The 17,144-nt window shown below is 44.0% G+C and overlaps 1 protein-coding gene across 4 annotated transcripts in view; it reads right to left on the reverse strand.

The window, feature by feature from the left end:
• Window positions 1–17,144, reverse strand: part of LOC113662983 (phosphofurin acidic cluster sorting protein 1) — a 51,545-nt gene that overhangs the window by 4,758 nt on the left and 29,643 nt on the right. Inside the window, exons 2-23 of one of the 4 annotated variants that reach the window (XM_047810708.1) lie at window positions 12,730–12,817; window positions 12,312–12,401; window positions 11,820–11,945; window positions 11,121–11,265; window positions 10,764–10,855; window positions 10,567–10,644; window positions 9,866–9,925; window positions 7,476–7,636; window positions 5,577–5,670; window positions 5,001–5,081; window positions 4,681–4,799; window positions 4,252–4,384; window positions 3,675–3,779; window positions 3,328–3,434; window positions 3,026–3,180; window positions 2,760–2,870; window positions 1,911–2,013; window positions 1,664–1,706; window positions 1,528–1,570; window positions 1,224–1,362; window positions 513–751; window positions 288–407 (exon numbers count right to left, since the gene is read on the reverse strand). In XM_047810708.1, the coding sequence (XP_047666664.1) occupies window positions 288–407; window positions 513–751; window positions 1,224–1,362; window positions 1,528–1,570; window positions 1,664–1,706; window positions 1,911–2,013; window positions 2,760–2,870; window positions 3,026–3,180; window positions 3,328–3,434; window positions 3,675–3,779; window positions 4,252–4,384; window positions 4,681–4,799; window positions 5,001–5,081; window positions 5,577–5,670; window positions 7,476–7,636; window positions 9,866–9,925; window positions 10,567–10,644; window positions 10,764–10,855; window positions 11,121–11,265; window positions 11,820–11,945; window positions 12,312–12,401; window positions 12,730–12,817 (2,432 nt within the window). Of the gene's footprint in view, window positions 1–287; window positions 408–512; window positions 752–1,223; window positions 1,363–1,527; window positions 1,571–1,663; window positions 1,707–1,910; window positions 2,014–2,759; window positions 2,871–3,025; window positions 3,181–3,327; window positions 3,435–3,674; window positions 3,780–4,251; window positions 4,385–4,680; window positions 4,803–5,000; window positions 5,085–5,576; window positions 5,671–7,475; window positions 7,637–9,865; window positions 9,926–10,566; window positions 10,645–10,763; window positions 10,856–11,120; window positions 11,266–11,819; window positions 11,946–12,311; window positions 12,402–12,729; window positions 12,818–17,144 lie in introns of all 4 variants that reach the window. The other 3 variants (XM_027178191.2, XM_027178190.2, XM_027178189.2) reach the window with 3 other exon arrangements.

The raw sequence follows: 17,144 nt of genomic DNA on the forward strand, positions 1-17,144 counted from the left end.
AACATAAAGTAAGAAAAAATGGCTATAAAGAAAAGATAAAGCAAAGATAATATAATAACGTAAGATAAGGAGTAAAGATAAAAGTGTTTGTGTTCATCAGGGGAAAACGTGTTTATTCTGGAATATTCTCTCTGTGTGGTTTATTAGCTATGAAACTGCAGAGTTTGTTCACACAGAGTGAGAGGCAGGATAGTCACATCTGGAGCGATGTACACATCTGTATGGAGCCGAGGGGTTTGATATCAGAGCACGGTGTGATGTGTGAAGTGTGTGTCGGGGTGCTGTACCTTTCAGGATGGTCTGCTGCTGCTTGGCTGAGCAGATGAGGCGACTGATGCCTTCAATCACCTGACTCTTAGAGTCCACCTCCTTCTCTTTAGGCTTCTTCCCCAGGAAAATGGTTGACACTGCAGAAAGAAAGAACGAAAGAACGAAAGAAGGGATGCAGTAAACTGGTGGAAGCCACTGCAGCTGACTATTAGACAGAACCTGCTCCAACACACAGCTCTCACCTTTCTTGTTCTTCTCTTTGGTGACCACGGTCATGGACATGGTGTTGACGGGGGCGAGGGGTTCGCTGATGCTGGCTCCAGGCAGACGGCTGACCTGCAGGGACCTGAAGGCGCTCTTCAGCGTGTTCTTACAGGCCGTGTCCCTCCTCTCGCCCTCACGCCTCTTCTCAGCCAGAGACGCCAGCCAGTAATCCACCTGCAGACCGATAGCGTCCACGCCGTGAGACATGCTTGGGCTCCTGGGACAGAGACAACCAGAGAGATGGACAGGTTAAAGCCCTGATGCCCATCTTGTTGCCACTTAACTTACACATGTCCTGTTACCAGCATAAAGTATTCACCCCCTTCTACTTTCCCACATTTTTCAGTGCTACATCCTTGAAGTGAAAAAGATTCATTTGACATGTTTTTGTTTAAAAAACAGAGAGTCTATTTGGAGCCAAATCCAGCTCCTTTTTAACCATTCATTTTAATTATGACCAAAAACAGACCAATATCTTTTATTCCAAACCTTCGTCATGTCCCACAATGGTATGTTTCATACTCATGTGTCTTGTGTTTCAAACAGCCCTGAAACATTCACCCATTTAAATACACATGCCATCCAAGACTGGGATCAAAACACACACACACTCACCCTCGTGCGCACACACACTCACCCTCGTGCGCACACACACTCACCCTCGTGCGCACACACACTCACACACTCACCCCTGTACAGCTAAAACAGCACCAATAGAAGGTGAGGAAGGGGGCGTGGCAGTCTCTTTAAGACTGGCTGGAGAGCCGTGAGTGGGCGGAGACGTAGAGGGGACGGCCAGATTCACAGACACGCCCTCTTCACCATCACCTGAAAGCCATAAGGCACAACAACACAAACTTACAACAATTTCAGCTCATTGTAAAGCCTTCAGCAGTCAGTATTCAGCAAGTAAGCAACAGATCTGTTCAAATAATAATAATAATAATAATAATAATAATAATAATAATAATAAAAAGCCATAAAAAGACAAACCTGTAGATGCCTGTCCTGGCTCAATCAGCCCCACTTTCACAACCTGTAGACATGTTCAGGAGTCAGTAACACTGTCCGAGTCGATTACTCAGTATCATTATATCAGCTGAAGCAAAGATAACGCCAATAAACTTACGCCAATAAAAGGGATAAACTTCTGATAAGAATCTTCCTCGCGCCTGACACACAGAGGAGATGCAGAGAAGTCAAATCACTCCAGAACACCAAACAAACAACACTGACAACGTCCAATTTATACATCAACCAGATCCTGTAGCGTAGTGACCGCTCACATATTGCTTTGTTTTATACAGCGTTACAGTATAATAAATGTTTCTTCCTCTTCTATAAGGTAAGAGACGCAGTGATGAAGGTTTACTCACGTCCTGTGTTTGCAGGTCAGCATTGCCTCAGCGATGGGGAGCTGGTGGGTCAGAGATGCTCCGCCGATGTACTGAGCGATACAACCTGCTACGTCCAACACGTCTACACACACACACACACACACACACACACACACACACACACACACACACACAAACACACACACGTCTGATTGCAGCTCCATAACGGGTTCCACGTCATCAATAATAATAATAATAATAATAATAATAATAATAATTTTAAATAATATTTTAGAATGTGGCTTCGTGTCCTGGCAAAGTTTTTCGTAAAGAAAAAAAAGGTGAATTCAAAACAATAAATCAGCAAGATGCAGAAAATGTAGGCAAAAAAACCCCCCAAAAAAAACAAGGTATTCATTCTAAAAGCAAATCATTCTAAAGATAACAAATGGCTGAACAAATGAATGATTTTCTGGCTGTGAGTCTGATCTAAAATGTGTGAGACGTGTGTTTATCCCTCTGCTCGTAACCTTACACAGAGTTTTACTGGTTGAACATAAACACCTGCACATTTTAGATGCTTATGGACAAGCACTTGGAGCAGAAATGGGTAGAAAGAAGTATATTAGATAAAAACACATACTAATAAAAACAATACTCATATATTTCATTCATCTGAGCTTCATATGCTGAACATGAACAGAAGAAAAGAATTAAAAGAGAAGATAGAAGAACGTTCTACATGTCTGACGTGTCCTGTGTATTATTCAAACTTTCCATGATAATTATATCTAACATGAACACACCCATGCAAAGCATCATGGGACATTAGAAATGCTTTACTCTGGAAAACATTTTGTTTGTGTATGTATAGCTGTGTGTGTGTACCTGACTGTGGAGGCTCTGGGCGACTGAACAACTCTCTCCATGCTCCATCCAGGAAAACTGAACTGTAGCGGTTGTCAAGGGCACCCAGGTGCTTAGCAACAGGGTGGGAACCTGAACAGAAGGAGGAAAGAAAAATAAAGATCACGTTCATTCCAACTGTTAGTGTATATAAGAACAAATAAAATGGATATGACATCCAGGGAGAATCGAAACTAATATGTTGACATCCGATTAAAAGCGTTTCGTGTTCGGCGGCGTTCACTCACCCAGAGGTACCACCAGGAAGCGCATGTGGTTCAGCCAATCAGACGTCTTATTAGCCAACTGACTGACGAAGAACTGCAGGATGGCACCCAGATAACTCTGAGCTCCGACTACTGCCACCTTCACTGGCCGCGGCATGGACGAGTTACAGTTACAGCTAGAGAGAGAGAGAGAGGGAGGGAGAGAGGGAGAGGGAGAGGGGGAGGGGGGAGAGAGAGAGAGAGAGAGAGAGAGAGAGATATTAAATATACCTATGGAAAGAAACCGACACAGAGTTGTATGTAGTTTTGTATAAAGGACTCACAACTTCTGGATGCGCGTCAGCAAGGCAGAGAGAACGGCCTGAATCTCTGCTGATGAACACGTACACACAACTGGCTGCTTCTGAACCTGTAACTGCTCTACTACGTACTGCACACACACACATACACACACACACACACACACTTAATTAGATCAAAGTGCCATACTTATCACACACACACACACACACACACACACACACACACACACACACACACACACACATACACACACACATACACACACACATACACACACACACACACACACACACACACATACACACACATACACACACACACACACACACACACACACACACACACACACACACACACACAGTCCTACCTGGCCTTGCCAATCGGTGCCATTAACAAGGATGAGGCTCTCAGGTAACGCCGCATCAGACAACAATATCTGATTCAACTGATCATACACCGCTTTTCTGAGAACCTAAACAAACACACACACACACACACACACAGGTTATATGAGCTGGCTCAATATAAATAATTTAGGTTGAATCTGCAGAACAAGAACAAACAGTGCATTAGCATTTCTTTATTTAGCGTCTGAGAGTCGACTCATTTACAGAATCAACACAAAGGAACACAGTGTGACACACAAGGTCTGTGTGTAGGACGTGTTCATCACAGGTGTGTTGGGTTCACAGGACCGAGCTGATATAGCAGGCCATACTTTAGTTTAGTTCCTGCTTTAGAGTTGTCTATGAAGCTGGAACTGCTGAAGGGGCGGAGCTTGTGTTACCGAACATCAGTGATTGGTCAAACACAATCTTTACAGAATGACTAAGCTTTTTATTGACACTGTACACGTCTGTGTTTACTTAAGACTTGATTACTGAAGTTAGCTTTATATCAGAAGTTAGCTGTGTGTATGTGTGTGTGTGTATATATATATACACCTGTGTACTGTGTCCTAGCTCAGGTGACCTCTCGCTGTCTGAGCTGTTGGTTCGTTCACTCAGTGGTTTAGAGAGCTGCCTCTCTTTCATCGGAGTGCTGCGTTTCTGCCGGGGTGTGTGTGTCCCGTCCAACCTACACACACACACACACACACACACACACACACATTAATTATGTATGAAATTACATGAGTTTTCTTTATCTCTAATTTCTCTGAGGCCTGCTTATGTGTGTATACTTATGTATTTGTGTTCTACTTGTGTGTATGTGTCTATGAGCTTAGGAGCCAATAGTGTGTCAGGATTGTTCCTTTATAATAACAGAATTAAATGAAAATACTTGTAAAATGTACTAATAAGTAAAAAACAAACAACGTGTGTGTGTGAGTGTGTGTGTGTGTGTGTGTGTGTGTGTGTGTGTGACCAGACCTAGGAGAAGGCATGGTTTGTCCCTCGGTCTTGCTGGTCTTCAGTGGTGTACGTGGTTTTTCAGCCACAGACACAGTAATGGACGGTGCCACCTCTGAGAACAGCTCCTGATCATTTGCCTTCTACACACACACACACACACACCCACACACACACCCAGACACACACCCAGACACACACACACACACGGTCAATTATTATTGATTTATTAAGAACGAGAAAGAAGAAACGTGAAAGATAAGTCCAGAAAACGTGTGTGTGTGTGTGTGTGTGTGTGTGTGTGTGTGTGTGTGTGTGTTCCATGTAGTTGAGCATCTCACAGTAACGTCCGGCTCGGTCGTGGTCTCGTCCAAGTTGCGGCTGCGTGAGTGTTTCATCTTGTCAGATGGAGGCTGCTCCCCCTGCTGGAGAAACACAAGAACTGTTCTTTATGCTGCCAGTCTACACATACACACACCGAGCTGTTCCGCGATACACACGTCCACCATGAAACCGCCAACTCGTCATCGTAGACTGTGCGCTTCAATTGTTTTCTGTTTCTCTAAAAACTTTGCATCCTTTACTACAATCCTGTGATTGACAGCTGTGTATCCTGACAGTGATCGTGCTAGAAAAGCCAAGCACCCACATTATAAATCTACATGGAAACGGTCTTGATTTTAGGCGTGTGTTTGTGGAAACCTCGCTGAATTTTACAGCATGTACGGTTCGAGACATGGCTACTGTGTGGAATAAAAAAAAAAATAAAAAAAAACTTTTAACAAAAACAGCTAAGAGTCGAGGAGTGAATCACAGTGCTGGTGTGACTTACTATTTAAACTCTCTCAGCTTTATTCACAATGACCTTTTACTCTCACACACTGTACTATTTTCCCCTGTCACACTCACACACTCACCGGGCTGAAGGGGTCTCTGGTCAGACTTCCTTTGCTGTTCAGGCTGCCAATTTCCGTCTGAGAGCTGGACTGCGACATTCCCTCGAAGAACGGCCTACGCACACAATGACACGGTAAATCGTCTCTACGCCTGCTGCTGCTTTACAGCCTTAAAAAACTCCACCATGGCTCTGATGTGTTCATTTCTATTCGTGGACAGACGCGTGAGCGGGACCGGGGCCGAGCTTGCCGATTACAGACGGCTGTGTTTACGTGCTGGCAGGAATCCGTGTTTGGATCAGCTGTTAGACTGAATCAGTAATAGAGCAGGCTGGTGTGTTTGGGCTGGAGCGGGCTTCAGGATGATTATAAGGATTTCAACTGGCTGATATAGTGACTGATTACACTCATTGTGGTAATGATGGAGTGTGTAGCTTGGAGCTGCTGGGCCAAAAATTGCTCCTCTTATCTCACCACCAGGGGGCAGTTGTATGCTCTCAACCACTCACCCTCCAACTCTGTGTGTGTGTGTGTGTGTGTGTGTGTGTGTGTGTGTGTGTGTGTGTGTGTGTGTGTGTGTGTGTATGCGTGTGTGTCTCTGTTCTGTCTGTCTTTATGCCTCCTCACTGTTCGATTCCTTTTCTCCTACATGACTGGAAGTTTTATATAAATAGTCATGTTTACTGTATGTGTCCATAAACAGTAGCACCATCTGTTTTAGATTGTCAGAAAAAAAGAAAACACACACAAAAAAAACAAATTTACATCAAACTTCTCTATAGGGTGGTTTTCTTTCTGCCAGATGAGCTGATCTGTGTGTTTCACAAACAGCTGGGAGAGTTTTTAGAGAGTTTGCAGCTGAAGGTGTGAAAAACAAACAGAAAAACATCCAGTCAGCAGCAGTTGTGTGTGAGGAGAGGTCTTGCTGATGACAGAGCTCAGAGACAGGAAGGCAACGGCAATATATACACAAACAGCCGCTCTTAACATCCGTGTAGAGCAGAAAAGCATCTCACGTGTTAACGTGGATGGATTTAAACAGCAGGAGATCACATCACATCACATCAGCCAAGAAGATCAACCTGATGCTCCAGAGGTGCAGAAAAAGTGGACAGATGAAGTCCAAGCCAATGATATGAATAGGTGGACATGGTCTTGTCTTTACCGGTCTTCTTTTAGCAATCCTGTGCCCTTTCTAGTGTCAGATTCCTGGAAACCTTTTGTTTGAGTCTAACCACAACCCTTAAAGACTCTTCCGAATTGCTTTTCTGTGCATCTCGGATATCAAGAGTGTTTACAGCTTTCACACTAGGTTAAGGGGACACGAAGTCACCAAGTCTCCGGCTCTAACATTTAATAATTAAGGAATAACAAGTGAAGAGGACTGGCAGAGTTTTCACATTAGCAAAAGCACTGACTGTTAAATCCTCACACTGGCTCTCAGTGTGCTACACAATTCACTTCAAAGTACTCGAATAAATAATAAAAAAAAAAATCACTAGCTGGACTAACACATCTGTCAGATTTGCTCAGAGTCTCAGCTCACTGGGAAACAGTAAGTCCTAATGAAGGTAAATACTGAGCATGTAAAAATGGAGTTTAGCTGTTACGCTGCTTTTAAAGTGCCAAGACATAATAATAATAATGATAATGATAATAATAATAATAATAATAATAATAATAATAATAATAATAATAATAATATTACTTTTATTATTTTTATTATTTAAAGATGTTCCTGTATTAACAAGCTTAGAGTTCTACAACAAGGAATAAAAACTATTCAGCACTGTAGTATAATATTAATACTGTCAGGAGTGTGTGTGTGTGTGTGTGTGTGTGTGTGTGTGTGTGTGTGTGTGTGTGTGTGTGTGTGTGTGTGTGTGTGTGTGTGTGTGTGTGTGTGTGTGTGTGACAGACCTGAGTTTAGGTTTGGGTGTGCTCAGGATGCTGTCAGTCTCCTCCATCTCTGGACCGCTGTCACTCGGGTTGTACATCTCCAGGCTGTCGTACAGCTCATCCAGGTCCTCCTCCACCTCCTGGATCTGCTCTCGTGAGACGTGCTCCAACCCGAAACCAACCTTCATGCAGAAACCAAGAAACCACACACACACACACAGAGTCAGAATGCAGTATTAAAAGCCTCAGCACTTTTGAGCACTACGACAAAAGCAAGACAGAGACTTTCATGAACAAAAAACTGAGAGTCTCGAGTATAAAAGCACGAGTCTGTCAAAACAGGTCTTGAAGTGGGTGAAGAGCACAGTGCATGAGAACAGCAACGTCACAGCACCGAGGGTTTAGTGTTTACATTTACACCCACACGAGTGATTCAGCTCCAGAGATAATTATGAAGCTTTCTGTTCACGATCTACAGAAAGCTACGCTGCTTCTGACGGTTAGCTGCCTGGTAAACACATCAGGAAATAAAACATAGCTCCTTTATTGCTCATTAAACTGTTTAAAAAAAAAAACAAAAGCAAAAAGAACAGAAAGCATTCCTCATGGTAACAAAAGTCGACAAAGGTGCTGCTGCCTTGCTCTGTGTTTTGGATGTTTATCTAATTAAAAAGTCTAAAAAAAAATCTAGTAAATATGTTACAAAAAAAGTAGCTTATAAGATGTAATAAAGCGAGCTAGCATCAAAGAAGCAAACGAGCCACAGTCATAGAGAAAGTGTCTGAGGTAAAATTTCCTTGACCAAGCTTTGGCTAACCGTGAGGCGAGTGTGTGCTGTGCTGTGCTAGCAGGGGATTTCTGAATCACTTTATTCTGCTTGGATTTGTCAGTGGTTCTACATTCCTGTGGTGTACTTCTGTATTTCTCTCGTCTAGAAAAGCTAATTAACCATCAGCTAGTAAACGTAGACGTGTGTAATGTAGCAGCAGAGATGACTTGAGTAACTAGCACGACCGTGTGAGGGCTGAGACGTGATATGGCAAAAAAAGAGAAGGGAAGTGAATCATACTTCGCTTAGTCATAATCGTAATACAACAAAAAAGTTTGTAACGTTAAGTAGGGCTGTTCTTCTTAAGGTCAATCAGCTCCATCATTTTGAAGTACGGATCATGTGGCGTCACGGGGTGACAGGACGCACTGTTTCTCCTCTTCATCATATACGAGCTCATGATGGGTTTGTGTCATGTTTTGGTTCTAATAAATCGCTATATTGCACAGGGGGTGCAGCAGTGGCAGCTTGGTGGACTTGGGATTCAAACTAATGACCTTCCAATTGGTAGAGCAACACCTTAACCACTAGGCTACCATTCAGTATTAACAATGCACATTGTCTCAAAGTAGCTTTACAGAACATAAGTAATATAGTATAAAAAAGTTCACGATTAATATAAGACTTCTATTTAAATGTGTTTGTATTTATCCCCAATGAACCAGCCTGAGGTGACTGAGGTGACTGTGGTGACTGTGGTGACTGTGGTGAGAAAAAACTCCATTAGATGGAAGAGGAAGAAACCTTGTGAGGAACCAGACTCAAAGGATAACCTCATCCTAGAGGTCTTCACGGGTCCACTTAGATCCAAAAACCCGAGGTCCGACCTGAGGCCGACCCGAGGCCGATGTGCCTCGGACACGGGTCGGGTCTAATAATAGCGGCATTATTATTCTGGTAATCTAAAATGAATGTGTTTTTACCGACGGACCCGAGAAGACCCGAACTACAGCATCTCGTGTGTGTGTGCATCGACTCGAGTCCTTTTCCAACCTCTCCTCTGTTTGCGACATGTGGCTGGTGATATGTGGCTGGCGGTAAGCTAATTTTCATTGAAACAGACCTGTCAATCAATTTTTAATCCACTCTGTAGCGGTTACTTTAGTGTAGAGTTATGCAACATTCGGGTCCAGTCGGGTTAAAAAAAATTGCCAATGGGTCGGGTCAGACTCGGGTCTAATTTTTTCCGGGTTTGTCTCGGGTCGGGTCTTTCTTAAAAAAAAAAAATTATGCACATTGGGTTCAGGTAAAAAGTGATTCGGGTCGGATACATTTCTTTAGACCCGAGAAGACCTCTACCTCATCCTCGTATGGGTGAAAGTGGAGGGTGTGATTATAAACTGTTATAAACACCAGAGTGTGTTATTATGAATAATGTCCTTTCTACAGTCAGACACAGTCTGATAATTGTATACTGATTAGGAGCCTGTTGTCCTCAAACACCACATGGAGTTGGCGTGTAGTTGTAGCTGTATTTCAGAGTGAAGGACATTTATTCTGATGAACTCCCAGGGATTTTATTGGTACGTGCATGAGGATGAGGCTGCATGTGGAAATAGACTGTAACAGATATAAACTTCACCTCGTCTGAAACTTTAAACCTCTTCAGCAGGGCCACAAACTTCTGCTTGATGTTGGGTTGCTGCAGAACGAGAACAAAGTTTGCTGAACACACTCACACACACACGCACACACACACACACACACCAGCATAATAATGACCACAGAAGAGGATTAAATCTTGAAATCCAGCTGCGTTTCTTTGGCAGGTTTTTAATCCTCATAGGAGCAAAAAACTGATGAGAATTTGTAAAAGAGGTTTTATCCGCAAGCCCTGCATATCGGCCCATTGCGAGTGTGTGTGTGTGTGTGTGTGTGTGTGTACTACACGGAGTTCACTAAGCCATTTATATCTATTATAGATGATAAATTGCGTAATACAGTGATGCATTTTCCTGCCACATCATGATGGATGGTCTTGTGTGTGTGTATGTGTGTGTGAGAGAGATAGAGATAGCCTCTATTTAGAGTTCTCTTAATATGAAGCAGAATGGCTTCTGTAGGATTTCAGCATGATGGTAGAAGTGTGATTCAGGAGGATCATTGTGGTATATCAAAGAATGGGCAGAATTAGCTTGTGTGTGTGTGTGTGCGCATGTGTGTGTGCGCGCATGTGTGTGTGTGTGTGTGTGTGTGCGTGTGTGCATATATGTGTGTGTGTGTGTGCATGTGTGTGTGTGTGTGTGTGTGCATATATGTGTGTGTGTGTGTGTGTGTGCTTACTCTAGTGATGGCAGCCCCAGATGCCAGTTTACGTCGAGGTTTCTTCTTTCTTACCTCGTCATCATCATCATACAGATACTGTGAATAAAATAAACATTACCCAGTTTTTACACCCATACACACACACACACACACACACACACACACACACACACACACACACACACACACACACACACACACACACACTCACACACCTGTCCATGAACCGGGTCATCGCTGCCCTCCTGCTCTGATGAATAACTCTCTTCCTCCTCCTCCGAGTAGTTGTCGATGTCTGGTGAACGATCTGAGGAAAGAAAGAGAAGAAATTCTATTCGTTTGAATAATGAAGTAAACTCCAACAGCCAGCAGTCGTGTGGGTTATTCAGTGCTGGACTTTTCCCTTCAGACTTCTGCTTCAAATCTCATCAAGATTAAAATCAATTCTGTTCCATTTCACACTTCATTCATCTTCATGCTCCTCTCTCTCTCTCTCTCTCTCTCTCTCTCTCTCTCTCTCTCTCTCTCTCTCTCTCTCTCTGTCTGTCTCTCTGTCTGTCTCTCTTGCTCACCGTTCATCTTGGCTTTAGGTCCTTCATGGTCGATCGGTTGGCTGGAGAGAGAGTAAACTCGCACCTCAGCCACAGGAACTGACGCGTCCTTCAGCTGACTGTGTAAACCCAGAACCTGAGCTCCTTCTGTAGGGTGCTGCATCACCTGTGGGAGCGAGAGAGCGAGAGAGAGAGAGAGAGAGAGAGAGAGAGAGAGAGAGAGAGAGAGGAGCTGGTTTTATTTTTATGATGATTGCTCTTCTATTTTCTTTTTACTGCTATTTCTATAAAAATGTCATTTTAACATGACTTCTGTAACAGTCACACCAATAAACAGAGAAAGAAAGACAGAGAGAGATAAGAGAAGAGAGACAGAAAGGGAGGAAAAAGAGAAGCTGGGAGAGAAATAGAGTTAAACGGATAGAAGGTAATAGCGAGCGATACACAGAAAGAGACAGATACAGTGTTAGAAATAAAGACAGATAGTGCAAGAGAAAAACAGAAAGTAGGAAGAAATAGAGAAGTATAGAGAAGTGAAGCGAGACAGACACAAAAAGAAAGACAGAAATATTACAGAAAGATAGGTAAGAAAGATAAAGATAGAGAAAAGATAAACAGAAAGAAAGAGACAAATAGACAGAGATATAGACACCTGTGTGTGTGTGTGTGTGTGTGTGTGTGTGTGTGTGTGTGTGTGTGTGTGTGTGTGTGTGTACAGACCTCGGCCATGTTGATGAGGCCCAGCGCCAGCGTCTTGTAGCCCAGGATGGTGCGGTTCTTGTAGCGCTTCCTCCTCTGCAGCATGATCTGGAGTTTGTTGGCATCACGCTTCAGGAAGTGAGGATACTGTCGACACACAACCCGGCATTTTACACACACACACACACACACACACACACACACACACACACACACACACACACACACCCAATCCATTACGGCTTTGTGTATATCACACAGAACAACCTGCCTCTGAATTACGCTGATAACTTCCTCCTGAGTGACATCACTTCCTTACAATCTCATCATTACAGTGTGTTCACACCTCAGCAGCAGTTACCTACACTTTAACTCTGGACCTCAACATTTACTACTCGCCATAAAACACCGCTGCAGTCGCGACTCTGACACACCTAACGCTCCAACGACGTGACTGTTAACGTGTAATAAACGCTTTATTACACTGCAATAGAACGATAACAAGACACAAACCTGCAGAGAGAACGTGAGCTGTAGGTCTGTTTCTGTTAGTCCTGCTGAAGACAATAAGATCTCGTTGGAGCGGAGGATTCGTTTCGAGCCCTGACAGAGAGAGAGAGAGAGAGAGAGAGAGAGAGAGAGAGAGAGAGAGAGAGAGAGAGAGAGAGATGTCAGGTGTATCAGAGACAAGACCATTAACACTCATTCACAGAGGAGAGATTATAGTTAAAGGGCTTCATCGCAGGAACCCGGCCACATTTCCACTGGAGGATAATCGAAGAGGGATGTGAAAGAAAACAAAACAAAACCAAATCAACATCCCGTATGGACGTACTCACTTGGTCTAGCTCATTATTTTTATGTGACGGTTAACAGCACAGAGGAGAAGACAGACTGAGAGCAGAGGAAGAGAGAAACAGGACACCGTTACCTGGAGTTTAACAGCGATGACCACAGACGTCAAATCTTTATCCAGCTCCTTCAGCATCACCAGCTTCTTCAGTGTCAAATTAAAGAGTCTGACAAACACACACACACACACACACACACACACACACACACACACACACACACACACACACAGAGACACAATTACAGACAAGAGTTAATATCCTGAATCACATGACTCACTTTCTTAGGAACATCAATAATGGAGGACAAAAATCTTCTACAGAAAATGAAGACCAAAGCGCTGTTTTGTTTGTTTGTTTGTTTTTTTCTGGAAAAAGTAACAGTAACAGACACAAATATACAAATGTATTTATTTTTTCTATGTGAACTCTACAGACAAACAGGGCTGCGGTGTTCCTATTAAAGTGGTTGGTGAGTGTATTTGAGCACATTCACAAATACTCACTCGACACACTAACGCTGCAGAACTAGAGCACCGCTGACTGCTCTGTGTGTGTGTGTGTGTGTGTGTGTGTGTGTGTGTGTGTGTGTGTGTGTGTGTGTGTGTGTGAGTGAGAGAGAGTAAAAAAAGAGGCTCTTTGGTCAGAAACAGAAGGTCACCATGCTGAATTATTCACTGTCTACTGGGGCCCTGAAATGGCTCCTGAAATAGTTCTGTTCTCTCAGGCCAGGTGGAGAGAAACACCACAGATCAATTACAATCTCTCTCTAACACACACACACACACACACACACACACACACACACACACACACACACACACACACACACAGGGTATAGTGTTGTCATTACCGGAATCGGTACAGGACATCTTACTGCCATAAACACGTGCTGTCTCTCTTGAGGTGTGTGTGTGTGTGTGTGTGTGTGTGTGTGTGTGTGTGTGTGTGTAAGTAACAGTGCTGTTAATGCGAGTTGGTTCACAGTCTGTAAGACTCATTCTTATTTAATATCCTTTATTTTCATATTCTTTAACACTCTGGGTTGATTTGTGTACAGTATAGAGGGGTTTAGCACTAAGGGGGGAGGCAGCTGTATCCTCATTCCCATCATCCTCCCCATCCTCCATCTCATTCCCATCATCCTCCCCATCCTCCATCTCATTCCCATCATCCTCCCCATCCTCCATCTCATTCCCATCATCCTCCCCATCCTCCATCTCATTCCCATCATCCTCCCCATCCTCCATCTCATTCCCATCATCCTCCCCATCCTCCATCTCATTCGTCATCCTCCATCTCATTCCCATCATCCTCCCCATCCTCCTCCATCTCATTCCCATCCTCCTCCCCATCCTCCATCTCATTCCCATCATCCTCCCCATCCTCCATCTCATTCCCATCATACTCCATCTCATTCCCATCATCCTCCCCATCCTCCATCTCATTCCCATCATCCTCCCCATCCTCCATCTCATTCCCATCATCCTCCCCGTCCTCCATCTCATTCCCATCATCCTCCCCATCCTCCATCTCATTCCCATCATCCTCCCCATCCTCCATCTCATTCCCATCATCCTCCCCGTCCTCCATCTCATTCCCATCATCCTCCCCGTCCTCCATCTCATTCCCATCATCCTCCCCGTCCTCCATCTCATTCCCATCATCCTCCCCATGCTCCATCTCATTCCCATCATCCTCCCCATCCTCCATCTCATTCCCATCATCCTCCCCATGCTCCATCTCATTCCCATCATCCTCCCCGTCCTCCTCCATCTCATTCCCATCATCCTCCCCGTCCTCCATCTCATTCCCATCATCCTCCCCATCCTCCTCCATCTCATTCCCATCATCCTCCCCATCCTCCTCCATCTCATTCCCATCATCCTCCCCATCCTCCATCTCATTCCCATCATCCTCCCCATCCTCCATCTCATTCCCATCATCCTCCCCATGCTCCATCTCATTCCCATCATCCTCCCTGTCCTCCTCCATCTCATTCCCATCATCCTCCCCATCCTCCTCCATCTCATTCCCATCATCCTCCCCATCCTCCTCCATCTCATTCCCATCATCCTCCCCATCCTCCATCTCATTCCCATCATCCTCCCCATCCTCCATCTCATTCCCATCATCCTCCATCTCATTCCCATCATCCTCCCCATCCTCCATCTCATTCCCATCATCCTCCCCGTCCTCCATCTCATTCCCATCATCCTCCCCATCCTCCATCTCATTCCCATCATCCTCCATCTCATTCCCATCATCCTCCCCGTCCTCCTCCATCTCATTCCCATCATCCTCCCCATCCTCCATCTCATTCCCATCATCCTCCATCTCATTCCCATCATCCTCCCCATCCTCCATCTCATTCCCATCATCCTCCATCTCATTCCCATCATCCTCCCCATCCTCCATCTCATTCCCATCATCCTCCCCGTCCTCCATCTCATTCCCATCATCCTCCATCTCATTCCCATCATCCTCCATCTCATTCCCATCATCCTCCATCTCATTCCCATCATCCTCCCCATCCTCCCAGTCCTCCATCTCATTCCCATCATCCTCCCCGTACTGCACCTCATTCCCATCATCCTCCCCGTACTCCACCTCATTCCCATCATCCTCCCCGTCCTCCATCTCATTCCCATCATCCTCCATCTCATTCCCATCATCCTCCATCTCATTCCCATCATCCTCCCCATCCTCCCAGTCCTCCATCTCATTCCCATCATCCTCCCCGTCCTCCATCTCATTCCCATCATCCTCCCCGTCCTCCATCTCATTCCCATCATCCTCTCCGTCCTCCATCTCATTCCCATCATCCTCCCCATCCTCCATCTCATTCCCATCATCCTCCCCGTCCTCCATCTCATCCTTATTCTCATCAACCTTCTTTCTCCTTCACATCATTCTCATCGTCATCATCCTCATACTTCTCATCATCACCATCATAATTCTCATCCTCCTTATAATCCTCCTCCTTCTTATCATCATCATCCTTACCATCATTGTCCTCCTTCTCACCATCATCATCATCATCCTCATCCAGCTCATCATAATCATCGCCATCATCATCTTTATACTCCTTATCATCACCACCACCATCCTCCTCCTCCTTATCATTACTATCATCATCAGCAGCAGCATCAGCATCAGCAGCATTCTCCTGTTGTTCACCACTGTCATATCCAGACGACTGGAGATCATGTCAGCAGCATTAGATCACTGAGCATTAGATCACTGAGCATTAGATCATCAGCATTAGATCACTGAGCATTAGATCATCAGCATTAGATCACTCTAAGAGGCACAGGTGGCTGTGGTGGTCAGTTGCCCACATACTTTTGCCCGTCAGAGCAAAGATTGTTAGGGTACAGGTGCTGGGCAACAAATAATCATTGAAAAAACAACAGAAGAAGCCTGCACACTGATAAACTGCTCCAATAAATGTAATGGTGCAAAGTTTCGACCATCAGGTCTTTGTCAGGCACTTCATGGAAACCCCTCAGTGTAATGCTAGCCAGCTAAAGTCTACACCTTATAGCTGGCTCGCTAGTTATCTCAGCAAAACGGGGTCCAGTTGCCCAAATATTTTACCGACTCACTCCATTTAAGTCAGCGCAGCAGTATCTATGGCGTCAGAGCAGAGCGCAGGAGAAATCAGTTTTACTTTCCATCCCTAATGTATATATGCTGCATAAATAATTAATGACTTTAAAGACTTTAAATGTGTGAATGTAAATATTTACTGCAGTTCAGAGTGGAGATTTCCTATCTGACATGATGTAACTATTCCCTTACTGCTTTCTTGTTTTTTTTTCCCTTCTCAGAAGTCAGCAAACGTTCGCTAGTTTGTCATGTTGCTAGTGCAGCTACGACTGCTAGCTCGTTTCACAGGAAAAAGAAACGTAACGATTTTCTTTTATAACAGTTAAGACTCAGATTTTTGCTTACTCTGCAAATAGATAGATAGATAGATAGATAGATAGATAGATAGATAGATAGATAGATAGATAGATAGATAGATAGATAGATAGATAGATAGATAGATAAATAAATGATGTGGTTGCAGTCGGTTTCAGTTAGTTGAGCTTCATGGTAAAGGACAGTTAAGGCTTATGGAAGATGAAGATTTTACAGACGAAGGAAGTGAGCGAGCTGGAAAGGACGAAAGATGAAGCACCGCTGCAGCACTTTGTAACCATTACACTGTACATAATATAAAACAATATAAAACAGGGTAAAGGCCAGATTTATACACTTGTATATTAATACAACTGCATTGCATTGTGAATCCTTAGTCAAGGCAAAAAATCCATCTGGTGTAGTAGTGTATTTTCCATATAAACTAAAAACGAGGTTTTACTGCACGACTCTGGCTGAGGGTTCACGTTGGTGACGTTACTTTATAATTATGGGGCTAAACCTCATTGTACTGCTATCAGCAGGTAAGAAACTCTAGCTCCAGATCAAACTCAGGTCTGGTATTAAT

Source organism: Tachysurus fulvidraco, chromosome 1 (genome assembly GCF_022655615.1).
Source record: "Tachysurus fulvidraco isolate hzauxx_2018 chromosome 1, HZAU_PFXX_2.0, whole genome shotgun sequence".
In the NCBI taxonomy this organism is placed as follows: Eukaryota; Metazoa; Chordata; class Actinopteri; order Siluriformes; family Bagridae; genus Tachysurus; species Tachysurus fulvidraco.